Source organism: Panthera tigris, chromosome D3 (genome assembly GCF_018350195.1).
Source record: "Panthera tigris isolate Pti1 chromosome D3, P.tigris_Pti1_mat1.1, whole genome shotgun sequence".
NCBI classification, from domain to species: Eukaryota; Metazoa; Chordata; class Mammalia; order Carnivora; family Felidae; genus Panthera; species Panthera tigris.
In genome coordinates, this window is record NC_056671.1 from 38,048,910 (window position 1) to 38,062,901 (window position 13,992).

Below are 13,992 nucleotides of genomic sequence, written 5' to 3' on the forward strand. Positions count from 1 at the left end.
GGGAAACACAAATCTGAAGCAGGCTCCAGGCTCTGAGCTGTCAGCACAGAGCCCAACGCAGGGCTCGAACTCACAGAGCGCAAGATCTTGACCTGAGCCGAAGTCAGATGCCCAACTGACTGAGCCACTCAGGCGCCCCACAAAAGAATTTCAATTTGAGTCTAAGAGTGCACATTTATAACAGGTAGAAGGAAGGAAAGAAATAATGCCTCCTTTTTCCTGAACTTCATCTACAATATGAAAATTGAATCCTTATAACTAACAGCATTATGAATTATAGATGCATAAACTAGGGTTGGAACAGCCTTCATCAAATGCACGTGCACCAGTTATTATATTAAGCACTCTGCATCCAGTATAACCCTTACATCGACACAGTGAGTAGAATGAGATTCTTCATGTTACATGTGAGGAGACCATGATCTGTAGAGGATGAGGACTGGCGGTAGAAGGAGGATTGAAACTCAACCTGGTCGCTAAAGCCTCTTTTGCTGCAGAATCCCTCAGGTGCTTTAGATGAGTAGAATAAATTATACCCTGAAAAAGAGAGGTAAAGACAGGAAGAGCCTTCAGTAAAGTTTCTTAACATTAAAATCATCATTAGGAACCAGAAAGATGGAGCAGACAAATTTTTCTCTATTACTCCCACTAAAACGTGGACTTTATATATAAAAGAAACATGAAGGCTATGAAAAGTGGAGAGGAGGAGGCAGACCAGTTAGAGACCTTAAGACCTGAGTAATGGCACAGTGACAAAATTCCCTGTGTTTTCTTTCTCCGCACATATCCTAGACTCATTGTTTTCATTTATTCACTTGTTTTAAGTGCATTGATAATTGCTTGTTAAAGCATGGTTTTTATTATGGCTGCTTTGCATTTCTTGTGAACTAATTCTATCATTTGTGTCATCTTGATGTTGGCATTAGCAGCATGCAAATATGCAATTATAGAGCTCACTAGTAAAAGTAAATATACATTCAAATTCAGAATAGTCTTAATAGTGTAATGGTGGTACATCAGTCACTTTAACTCTAAAAAAAAGGTAAATGAAAAAAGTTTAAAAATAGCTATAGCTATAGTAATCCATTATAGATTAACAATATAAAAAGATGTAAATTGTGACATCAATAACATAAAAAATGGGAGGGAGAAGTATAGTGGTTTAAATACAATGGATTTAAGTTATTAGCTACCTAAAATAGATTATTATAACTATGTTTTATATAAACCTTATGGTAATCACAAAGAAAACAAACCTGTAGTAGATACACATACTATAAAGAAATAGGAATCAAAGTATATTGTAACAAAAAACCCCCATCAAATCACAAAGGAAGACAGCAAGAGAGGAAGAAGAGAACAAACTATAAAACATTCAGAAAACGCTTAACAAGATGGCATTAGTAATTCTTTGCCTTTAAATAACCACTTTAAATATAAATGGATTAAATTCTCCGATCAAAAAGCATAGAGTGATTGAACATATTTTTAAAAAGATCAAACTATGTGCTGCCTGGAGAGACTCACTTTAGCTTTAAGGACTCACATAGGCTTAAAATAAAGGAATGGAAAAAGATAATCCATGCAAATGGTTACCAAAAGAGAGCAGGGGTGCCTAGATTTATGTCAAATTAAAATATACTTCCAAGTCAAAAATTATCTTATAAGATAAAGGAGGTCATTATATAATGAGAAAGGAGTCAATTTATTGAGAGGATATAACAATTGTAAATATGCAGCCAGCATTGGAGAATGCAAATGTACAAAGCAAAAATTAACAGAAGTGAAGGGACAAATAGGTAGCAATAAAATAGTAGAAGACTTCAGCACCTCACTTTCAGCAATGGATAGATTATCCAGACATAAAATCAATAGGAAACAATGAATTTGAGCAGTACAGACAGAACATGTGCGTATAATAGACATACAGAGAACATTCTGTCCAAAAACAACAAAATACACACTCAAGCACACTTTGAACGTTGTTCAGGATATATCATATGTTAGGTAACAAAACAAATCTTAACAGATTTATGAAAATTGAAATCATATAAAGTATCTTTTCCAACCATGGTGGTATGAAACTAGAAATCAGTAACATGAGGAAAATTAGACAATTCAGAAATATATGAATGTTAACACACTCATAAACAACCAATAGTTCAAAGAAGAAGTCAAAAAGGAACTTTTTTAAAAAACCTTGAAACAAAGGAAAATGAGACACAACATTAGGGGATGCAGCAAATGGAGGTCTAAGATTAAAATCTGTATCAATAAATGCCTACACAAAGAAAAAAGAACAATCTCAAATAAACAACCTAACATTATAACTCAGGGAACTAGGAGAAAAAGAATAAAATAAGACCAAAATTAGCACATGGCAGTAATCTAATAAAGGTTAGAGTGGAGATAAATGAAATTGCTATTAGAAACAATAAAAAGATCAATGGAACTAAGTTATCTTTTTGAAAAGATTAAAAACACCTTTAGCTAGTCTAAGAAAAGAGGGAAAAGACTAAAATAAATAAAATTAGAGGAAAAATTACAGCTGCAATCCATATAAAGGATCACAAGAGACTACTATGAACAATTACATACCAATAAATTGTAGAACCTAGAAAGTAAATCCCTAGAAACATACAATCTTCCAAGATTGAATCATGAGGAAATAGAAAATTGAACAGATCAGTAATGAGTAAGGAGAATGAATGAATCATCAAAAACCTCACAACCAAGGGAAATCCTAGATCAGATGATTTTACTGGTGAATAATACTAAACACTTAAAGAATTAATTCCAGTCCTCAACTCTTCCAAAAAAGTAAAAAGGAGGGAGTACTTCCAAACTCATTTTATGAGGTCAGCAATTCCCTAATACCAAAACCAGACAAGGACACTACAAAAAGAGAAATTTATATGCCAGTATCCCTAATGAACATAGATGCAGAAACCCTCAACAAAATACTAGCAAACCATATTTAACAGCACGTCAAAATGACCATACACCATGATTGAGGGGGGATCTATCCCAGGAATGCAAGGATGGTTCAACAAATGCAAATCAATAAACATGATACACCATATTAATAGACTGAAGGATAAAAATCATATAATCATAACATATGCCAAAAAAATTTGACACAATGCAGCATTTTTATGATAAAAACTGTCAACAAATTAGGTATAGAAAGAATGTAGCTCAACATGATAAAAGGTGATACGTGACAAGTCTACAGCTATTATACTCAGTGGCGAAAAGCTGACAGCTTTTCCTCTAAGAAGAGACAAAGACAAGGAAGCCCACTCTTGCCACTTTTGTTCAACATATTTCTGTAAGGGCTGCCCAGATAATAAGGCAAGAAAAAAATTAAAAGGACTCTAGATCAGAAATGAAGAAGTAAAATGAATAAGACATGATCTTATATGTGGAAAACTCTAAAAACTACACTGGAAAACTATCAGAACTAATGAATGAATTCAGTAAATTTGCAAGAAAGAATACCAATATACTAAAGTCAGTTATGTTTCTGTATACTAACAATGAACTTTCTGAAAAGAAATTAAGACAATTTCATTTATAATAGCATCAAAAAAAGGGGCACATGGGTGACTCAGTCAGTTAAGCATCCAACTTCAGCTCAGGTCATGATCTCGCAGTTCATGAGTTGGAGCACCATGTCAGACTATGCTGACAGCTCAACCCCTCTCTGCCGCTCCTGAACTCATGCTCTGTCTCTCTCTCTCCCTCTCTCTCTCTCTCTCAAAAATAAATAAACATGAAAAAAATTTATAACAGCATCAAAAAGAATAAGATACTTAGGGATAAATTTAACCACAGAGGTGAAAGATATGTACAATGAAAATGATAAAACACTGATTAAAGAAATTAAAGAAGACACAAATAAATGAGAAGTTATCCCATGTTCATGGACTGAAAGAATTAAAATTGTTAAAATATCCATACTGCCCAAAGCTATCTAAAACTTCAATGCAATCTCTATCAAAATTACATGATTTTTCAAAGAAAGAGAAAAAACAATCCTAAAATTGATACAGAACCAAGAAAGACCCTGAATTGCCAAAGCAGTCTTAAGCAAAAATATCAAAGCTGTAGGCATCACACTCTTCCCTGACTTCAAATTATACTATCATACAGTCAAAGCATAATAATCAAAAAAGTATGCCACTAGCATAAAAGTAGTCACATAAAGGAACAAAATAGAGCACAGAAATAAACCCACATATATATAGTCAACTGATCTTTGAAAGAGTGCCAAGAATGTACAATGGAGAAAGGATAGTGTCTTCAATAAATGACATAGGGAAAATTGGATATCCATATGCAGAATGAAACTAGACTCTTATTCCATACATAAAAATCAATTCAAAAAAATGGGGTGCCTGGGTGGCTCAGTCAGTTAAGTGTCCGACTTCAGCTCAGGTCATGATCTCACAGTCCGTGAGTTTGAGCCCCGCATCAGGCTCTGTGCTGACAGCTCAGAGCCTGGAGCTGCTTCTGATTCTGTGTCTCCCTCTCTCTCTGCCCCTCCCCTGCTCATGCTCTGTCTCTCTCTGTCTCAAAAACAAATAAAAACATTAAATTTTTTTTAAATCAATTCAAAATGAATTAAAAACTGAAACGTCAGGCTTGAAACTTTAAAAGTCCTAAAGCATAGGTAAAAAGTTCCTTGGGGAACCTGGGTGACTCAGTTAGGCAACTAAATCCTGACGTCAGCTCAGGTCTTGATCTCAGGGTCATTACTTCAAGCCCCACATTGGACTCCATGCTGGCATGAAGCCTACTTTGTAAAAAAATTCCTTGACATTTGTCTTGGCAATGACTTTTTGAATGTGATACTAAGAACACAAGCACAAGCAACAAAAGCAAAAATAAGCAAGTGGGATTACATTGAAATAAAAAGCTTCCACACAGCAAAGGAAACCACAAACAAATGAAAAGACAACCTACGGAATGGGAGTAAATATTTGCAAACCATACATATTTGATAAGGGTTTAATATCCAAAATATGTAAGGAACTCCTACAACTTAATCACAAAAAACCTACAAATAATCTGATTTAAAAATGGGCAAAGGACCTAACTAGACCTTTCTCCAAAGAAGACATACAGAAGGTCAACAGGCACATGAAAACATGCTCAACATCACTAATCATCAGAGAAATGCAAATTAAAACCACAATGAGATATCACTTCACGCCTGTAAGGATGACTATAATAAAAATAAAAAGATAAGTGTTGGTGAGCATGAGACATGGGAGTCCTTGTGCATTGTTGTGGAAATAGAAAATGGTGCAGCCACGGTGGAAAACAGTGTGGGGTTTCCTCAAAAAATTAAGAATAGAACTACCATATCACCCAACAACCCCACTTCAGGTGTATATCCAAAGGAACTGAAATAAGATTCTTGAAGAGATACCTGCACTCTTATGTTTATTATAGCATTGTTTGCAATAGCCAGGATATGGAAACAACCTAAATACCCATTGGTGGATGAACAGATTGAAAAAATGTGACATCCACATACAACAGACAATGCTGTTTAATAAGAAGGAAATCCTGCCATTTACAACAGTGAAATAAGCCAGAAAAATACTGTATGATACCACTTTTATGTGGAATCTAAAATAGACTCGTACAGAGTAGAATGGTGGATACTAGAGGTTGGGGGGGAGGAAATGGAGAGGTGACAGGTTAAAAGGTACAAAGTTTCAGTTATGCAAGGTCAATAAATTCTGCAGATCTATTATAAAGCACAGTGCGTATAGCTAATAGTGTATACTTAAAATTTGCTAAGAAAGTAGATCTTAAATTAAATGTTCTCTTTTTTGCATGTTTATTTACTTTGAGAGAGAGAGAGAGAGAGAGAGAGAGAGAGAGAGAGAATGCATGTGCCGGTGTGTGTGCTCCAGTGGGGATGGGGGAGTGGTGGCAGAGTGAGAGAGAATCCCAGGCAGGCTCCGCCATGACTCAGGGCTCAACCCCAGGAACCATGAGATCATGGCCTGCGCCCTAATCAAGAATTAGGATACTCAACCGACTGAGCCACTTACGTGCTCCATAAGGTGCTACCACTAAAAAACTAAAATAAAATAAAATAATTAAGGTGGCAGGAGGAGAACTTTGTAGGTGATGTGTATATTTATGGTCTTGACGGTGTGATGGTCTTTCACAGGTGTATATTTATCTCAAACTCATCATGTTGTATACGTTAAGTATATACAGCTTTTTATATGTCAGTCATACCTCAATAAAGTTGCTTTAAGCAATAAAGAACCAAATAAGCATTATAGAATGGAAAATAATAACCACAATAAATAGGAACATTAGTATTGTATTTTGTATCATAGAAGGCCTTTTTCGAATTAAAGATTCATGGTGATCACAATACCAGGACCTTGCTTGATTTGTCTCATTTGGTTTTCACAAAAGTCCATATGAGAAAGCTGTTCATCACCATTTTATAGATGAGGGAGTAGGAGACAGTGGAATAGCTTGCCCAAGGTTCTGGTGCTAACAGCTTTAATCCAGTTTCCTCTGATTCTTAAACCTGTGCTTTTTGGCACTATCCTGATTATAGCCTCCATTTGCACGGTGATTCTCTTCTAACTTCCTACCTGACCATTGCAGCAAGTTCACAATATCTAGCGTGACTTCATGGGCTGCATTACCCCCACAAAAAATTGTTTCTAGAATGAAATTTATTTTATCCAACTCTTTGAACTGTGAGTTCTATAGCTATCGACTTATTTTAACTCTACTTAGGAAACTTTTGTTTTTAATATTCATACTTTTTTTTTTACTGTGTGCATTCAATTTTCTAATGCTTTTAATGACAATTAAGTGAGGTATCAGCTGTGTTATGGGCAAGGCTAGTCAAAATCAGAGAAAATTTGCCTGTAACTTGTCTTGAGCAACTATTTTAAAGCCGCCTGAATTTGAGGAAAATTGGCCCTGAGACCTTAGAATCTGACATCTATGCCAGTTGATTTTTGCCCATTTTTGTACTGAGGATGTAACACATCCTCAGTACATATTTTAAAAATTGTGATGTTTCTTTCTTCCTGGGTCTATATTTCCAACATATTATTTGTACGTGCTCTTAATCCTCATAGAAGCAAAATCATCAATAATTTAAGTCATGTTAGCTCTTAAAAGTTTCTGTAGAAACTATATAGGTATTCCATAATTTCAGCAATCTGAACTGGAGTATGTATCATGTTTTTTAGTGCCATTTGGCCAAAAAATCAGCATTTTCTTAAGAATAAAAAATGTTCAGTTAACATTCTTATACTATGTTAAGTTTAGACTACCCACGTATTAAAGATTGAAAAGGAATAGCTTATTTTCAGAAAGTTAAATGACAGAACAAGCAGTATTCAGTCTACTGGGAAAGAGTGCGGGGTGGAGTATGGTGGACGGGCTGCTGGTCTTCTTACATGACCGGTAGGATGCCAGTCACCTGCCAGAGAATGGGGTCTTGTCGCCTCAGGGCCCAGGGCCAAATCACAGGGCGGGCGGCATTTATCTAGTTCCTTCCCATTTCCTCGCTGACCCCCTTTTTCTGCTAAGTCTCCGTGACCTCTCTCATGATCTGGCAGAGGGAGCCATTCAGTACTTCCCTGCTGCCTTTTGTTTCGGAGAGGCAGACCCTTCAGACCACCTCTTCCATGAATGCTTCCAAATAGGATGCCTCCTCCCACTCCAACAAGTATTCTTTGTCTTTCGAAGATAGATGAAAAGACTTCGAATCTAATATCCCAGGTGAGATATAATTCTTCTGGGTTGCTTATCTGGGTCATAGGAGGAAAAGCATATAGTTGGCTTGTAAAAAAAATCGAGGCTAAAATATAGAACGCAGTAAGCCTCATCGAGGGGGTAGGTTAGTTACATTAGAAAAGAACTCTTTAAAGTCTCACTCTGTTTCTAATTCGTGGGCTAGATGAGGGCGTAGTGCTAGTGCAGGACTCCTCCTGGGAGCTACTGTCTATTTCTGGCAACTTCACTTTTCAAGATCAGGAGAAAGGTTGTCAACGACTTGACATTCTTCCTGAAATACTGCTGACCTCTGTGTTGTTGTTGTTTATTTATTTTTGGAAGTACAGCACTGAAGGGGCTATTTCATCTTTGCTGTCTTGCTGAAATTTGTAATGCTTCCCAACATTTTAATGTCATGTCACAGAAAGAAAATGGTCGCCAGTACTTGGGAACAAGAGGGGATTTCGAGCCTGGAGGAGACTGCTCCAGGCTGGGAGGACTGGCCTGGGACTCTGGCCAGTGCAGCTGTACATTGGTTGGGAAGCTACCATTAGAAAAGTTGTGACAACTCAGTTATAACCTTCTGGCCAAAACTGCCCACTACCTGGGATGTGACAGAACATGGCCCATTGTTTTCAGCAGACCAGGGTAGTCAAAGAGAAGCAGAAACCAAATTTGCAGCTTAGGTATGAGAAAATGAACAGAGTGTTGATACAAGATGATAATGTAGTAGAATGAGCAAAACTGGAGTCCGAGAGGTTGGGCAATCAGGAGTCACCCTCTAGACTCAGAATTGGGACCAGATGGGGAATCCATGATGAACGTAGGGATCCAATTAGAGGGCAAAGCACGGTAATAGAGAATAATTGAGGGTGACAAGCACACAGAAGACCAGCCAGGTAGTATCTGGGAAGTGGATCCTCGCTCTGGGGTTGGGACTGGGAGGCAGAAATCCTATCCTGTGAAGGGGCCAAGAAGAAAGTAGGAACATAGAGCTTCTGTCCCAGTAGGGCCCCCGAATTCTAGCTGTAGCAGCAGACCAGGCATTTAGGAACAAGGACCAAGGCATATGCCTCATTGGTAGACTCGGAGCCCACGAGGCTGCCCAGAGTCCTGAACGACGGCATGAGCGCTGGTATCAGCCGCGGGCACCGTTCAGGTTTGGACCTTTGAATCCTAGAATGGACGACTGCGTTTCGCAAATTACCTTCGGCCTCGGATCAGGACTGGTCCTGGGAATATGGGGAAACTGCACCAACCTGTGAGCAAAAAGGAGGACAATCCAAAGGCTGAGGGTCCTCCTGGGCCCGACACAAAAGGCACCGATTCAGCCTCAGCTGCCAGGCGCTGCTGCGTCCGGCCTTGCCCCGTTGTGAGTCGAAGACAGAGCAACAGTCGGGAGTGCTCCTCAAAGGAGTACAGGCCAGTTTTCTAAAGAAAAAATATATATATACACCAGTAAAATTTACTTTTACTTTCTCGTTCATCCTCCGATGTTAACGTTATACTAAAAGATTCGGAAAAGCAAAAGTAATATTTCTAATTGCCATCGTTTTTATGTTTCTTGCTGTTTATGAAGAGGACTACTAGGATCTCCATTTTTGATCCATTAGAAAATCTCTTTTAAAACTTGTCTGCAGCTGGCTGGCACCTTCCTCCTTATTTAGCGTTTACTCTCCGTTCATATGCCTTGCTGTCGGTGAGCTTGGGACTGACATGTTTTTTAATCAATTATGCGGTCGAACCATTTGAAATTTGGATATTTGACTGTCTTTGTGTTTTAGAAACTGCACTTTCCTATGAGTCAACGTGGTAGTACCTGCTGTCTCTTGCTTCTTTTCCTGCAAACAGCAAACATGCCCTTAATTAAGGAGGGACCCAGAACCAGGCTGCTCAGTCAGAGGAACCGCGTCTTCCACACAATGCTGCTGCTCAGTGCTTCCCCTCAGCCTGCAGTTTTTACACTTCCTATCTTGGTCAGAATGAGCTGAAATTTGAATGCACTGCTTTCCTGTCAGTCAGAAGCTGACATCTTACCTGGACCAACAGAACTTTAAGCCATAAAAATTTCAGCTTAGGTCAACAATTTTCTAAAGAGACTGTGTCCTCAGAACCTCCTTTCCCCAATATTTACCTAGCTCATAAGTAAGTTTTAGGGGCACCTGGTGGCTTAGTTGGTTAAGTGCCCGTCTTTGGCTCCGGTCACGATCTCACAGCTTATGAGTTCGAGCCCCGCATCGGGCTCTGTGCTGACAGCTCAGAGCCTGGAGCCTGCTTCAGATTCTGTGTCCCCCTTTCTCTCTGCCCCTCCCCAGCTTGTACTCTGTCTCTCTCTCTCACAAAAATAAATAAACATTTAAAAAGGTAAGTTTTAAATAGTTTTATCACACCTAGAACAACCAATCCGGTGGGTTTTTCTCCTATGGGTATAGGTTTATGTGGAATCATGCATGCTGTTACACACACATACACACACATGCACATGCACTTCAGTAAGGTTCTGCATTTTCAGAAAGGCAGGCCAAAGTTTGGGATGCCCTCTCTTTAACGTAAGTATTTCTCTGCAGAGAACACAAGTAAGCACAGGGGCGCCTGGGTGGCTCAGTCAGTTAATCATCCGACTTCAGCTCAGGTCATGATCTCACGGTCCGTGAGTTCGAGGCCTGCGTCAGGCTCTGTGCTGCCAGCTCAGAGCCTGGAGCCTATTTCGGATTCCGTGTCTCCCTCTCCCTCTGCCCCTCCCCTGCTCATGCTCTGTCTCTCTCTGTCTCAAAGATAAATAAAAACATTAAAAATAATTTAAAAAAAAACAAGTAAGCACAGCATTGCAATCCAGAAACTTGTTCCCAGGACAACGCAGGTTAAAAAGGGTGCAGACAACTGTATCTGAGACCCCCTCATCCCTTGCTTCTTTTGTGCTTTCGTCTCCCATCGTTATCTTCCTTCAAGTTCTTCACCAAAATATGCAACATATGTTCCTGTCATTTGGTATATTCTTTTGCACTTCACACTTCATTCTGATCTGTGTGCTCTGGAGACGTGTTCTCACAGGGCTTGCCTCGTGGAATCGGGAGGCGCTCCATTCTTGTGACGCTCGGTGTGTTCCATTCCGTTTTGCATCCCTCATTACTGCAGAGACAGAGAGGAGCTACTAGGATGGAATTAGGAAGTAATAAGCAGGTGATTAGATGACTAGAGGGACTGATTTCTGAGTGAAGGTTGAGGGAAACAAAATTTCTCTAAACTGAAGCGAGTGCTGAGCAAGAAGGTCTGTGGCTGCCGTCTACAGTGCTGGACAAACTGGACAAATAAGCCTTAGGAAGAGAGTGTTAGTGCCACGCAGCACATGTTGAGGTGAGGATGTGGAATGAGGAAAACTCATGACTGTAATGAATCATTTAAAAGTCTCAAATTGAAGGGCACCTTGATGGCTCAGTCGGTTGAGCGTCTGACTCTTGATTTGGGCTCAGGTCATGATCCCGGGGTTGTGGGTTTGAACCCTGCGTTGGGCTCTGCACTTAGCATGGAGCCTGCTTAAGATTCTCTCTCTCTTCCTCCCTCTGCCCCTTTTCCCCACTTGTGCTCTCTGTCTCTCTCTCTCTCTAAAAAGAAAAAAAGTCTTAAATTGTGTATGGGTTAGATGGATAGCAAAACTTCAGAGTAATAGTATCTTAATGAAAACTCAGTTGTACTTGAAATAAACACTTCCCAGTTTCCCTTAGGATAGCCTCAACTTTTTTCTGCAGGAAGTACTTTCAAAACTCCCCATTAGATCTCATATGCTGTAGCTTAAACAAATTAACTCCTACTGCGTTGTTATTAGAAACAGTACTTACTCACATCTTCGGTCCTCACGTGGGACTCTGGCACACGCTGACATATTTCCCCCAGACATGAGACGCAGCGAACAATACTGCTCTACCCTGTAAATACCTGCCTTGGTTTCTCTGTGCACAAGAATTATACCACAGTTCTCTCAAGTTTCTTCCTTTTTTTTTAATGTTTTATTTTCATTTTTGAGAGAGAGCGCAAGCAGGGGAGGGGCATAGAGGGAGGCCAGCAGAGGATCTGAAGTGGGCTATGGGCTCTGTGCTGACAGCAGCAAGCCCTGTGCAGGATGCAGGGCTCGAACTCTTGAAACGTGGGATCATGACCTGAGCTGAAGTCGGACTGAGCCACCCAGGTGCCCCTCATGTTTCTTCTTTTGATGATGTTAAGAACCTTGTCCCCCTTCTGCCCATCTTATTGGTGCAAATAATTAAGTGAACAATTTTGAGGCTTTTTAAGAAAGTGCCAGTCAACTTAGGGAAAGTTGCTTATCCTGCGTGCGACTGTTTTCTTACCTGTAAAATAAATATGTCAATACCATCTTTGGGTATTTAGTAATAAATATTAGAAATAATCTATGTAAAAAACTTGAATTTTAATGGACCTATAGTACACACTCATCAGAGGTACCTTTTTTGGTCTTATTATAAATTGTATTTATTAGTATACATCTTCACTAGATTTATAGCAGATGTTCAGTTAATGGATTATTGAATCAATAACTAAACAAACTAATAAATCAATGCCAAGTATTACACATTACGGAACATGAATGTAAAGGGGACCCTCCTGTCTGCAGCAAAGGCTGATGATCATCCCTGTTGCCAGTTTAGATTCACTCTGGCTTGTTTGGTCAGGCTGGTGACATCTTAACCACGCCATCCCAAAGTCCAGAAGATCAATTGTAGATGTAGGTTGGTACTAAAGGCTTTTTGGGGTTAGATTGTTTGTATGTTCTCCTTGGAAAACTCAACTCTATTTTAAAATAGAGGAAAAACTGCATTGGTCCCTGATTTTATCATGCCATTAAAATAGCAAAAGAAAACGTTCATGTTTTCATAATAAAAGAATTTATTATGCATCATATATCAGCAAATATACGGTAAATTGGAAGTAAACTCATAAAAAAGACCCAACTGCTTAGATATTGATGCATTTGACTATGTGCTTCCCTACATGGAGAGGATAGCACTGGGATAATAGTAGCCACTATCATATAATGGGGGTGTGTACATGTGTGCCAGTGTGAGATTTCTCATGGTCCCAACAACCCTTAGGGTTGGATCTGATTTTCCCATTTAACTGGAGAGAAACTGAAGCTTGAGCATGAAGTACCTTCCCCAGGGTTGTGCACAGGTGACCTCCTGTCACACCTGTGCTTTCCCTGACAGTGGCTCTCTGATTCCTCAGCAGCGGCAGAACTTTGGGGCTTCTTTAGAGACAGGGATGTGGGCAGAGAAATTTAACAGAGACTACTGATCAGCCTATAGAAAGAACCAGATCCTGTGTCCTGGCAGATCCTTGCTAGTTAGGCTCCAAACAACATTTCAGATTCAGGATCCAGCCTTCACTGTGGTCTCTCCGTTTTCATCTGAGGTGTCTCTTCACATTCAAACACGGCACTTCCTAGCAGGTTTCAGAAGGATTAAGCAGAAATACAGTATTTCTGGATACATGAATGTTAAGAAATAAGAACAGAATATTCTCTGATACTGGTAAATAGTTACCCATAGTATTTTGTGATGCACGTGGTCAAATCAGGGCATAAATATAAGAAAATAAAAACTTTCAATCAAGTGTTTATATAACATTTTCATCACTCTACCAGAAGCACATTATTATGTTAGTCTTAGATTTTTAAGTTTCCAAAATTGTAAAACTGTATGTGCTAATGACTCTACCTATGATACTCTGCGGACCAGTGTCTGTGATCTGGCACCTGAGATTTCCTCAAAGGGCGATCTGAAAAGAAACATTAGGGTGTGTTCAGTGAGAGGAGAATGTCTGTATTCAGGTCTTAAAGTTTGGGTGTAAGTCTGTTCCGTTGACAGTGGATTCCTGATGTATCACTATAAACTGACGACTGTGCTCTCACTTTTATACAAACCAGTGCTTTTGGCTGCCCGTATTCCGACATGAACTTGAAAAAGGAGGCAACTCTTCATGACCGTCTGCGAGAACAGACACAGGCAAATTTGGAATCTGACTCTTCACATTCAAGATCAAAGAACCTCTGTAGTTTGAACTTCAACGGAAAACACGAGAAGGTGAACAGTCAGCCCAGGTAAGGAACTTTTTGAAAATGTAAATCAGAAAGTAAAGCATGCAGAATAAGAGCAACTATTTTAACTGTACTAGTTCCTTATGTTTCTTTGAAGCGGTTATGTT

General features: G+C 39.3%; 1 protein-coding gene across 7 annotated transcripts in view; it reads left to right on the forward strand.

Annotated features, from left to right (window-relative positions):
* L3MBTL4 (L3MBTL histone methyl-lysine binding protein 4) overlaps positions 1 to 13,992 on the forward strand; it is a 441,589-nt gene that overhangs the window by 308,872 nt on the left and 118,725 nt on the right. For all 7 annotated transcript variants that reach the window (XM_042961817.1, XM_042961811.1, XM_042961816.1 and 4 more), the window contains one exon: positions 13,715 to 13,888. In XM_042961817.1, coding sequence (XP_042817751.1) covers positions 13,715 to 13,888 — 174 coding nt within the window. The remainder of the gene's footprint in view (positions 1 to 13,714; positions 13,889 to 13,992) is intronic.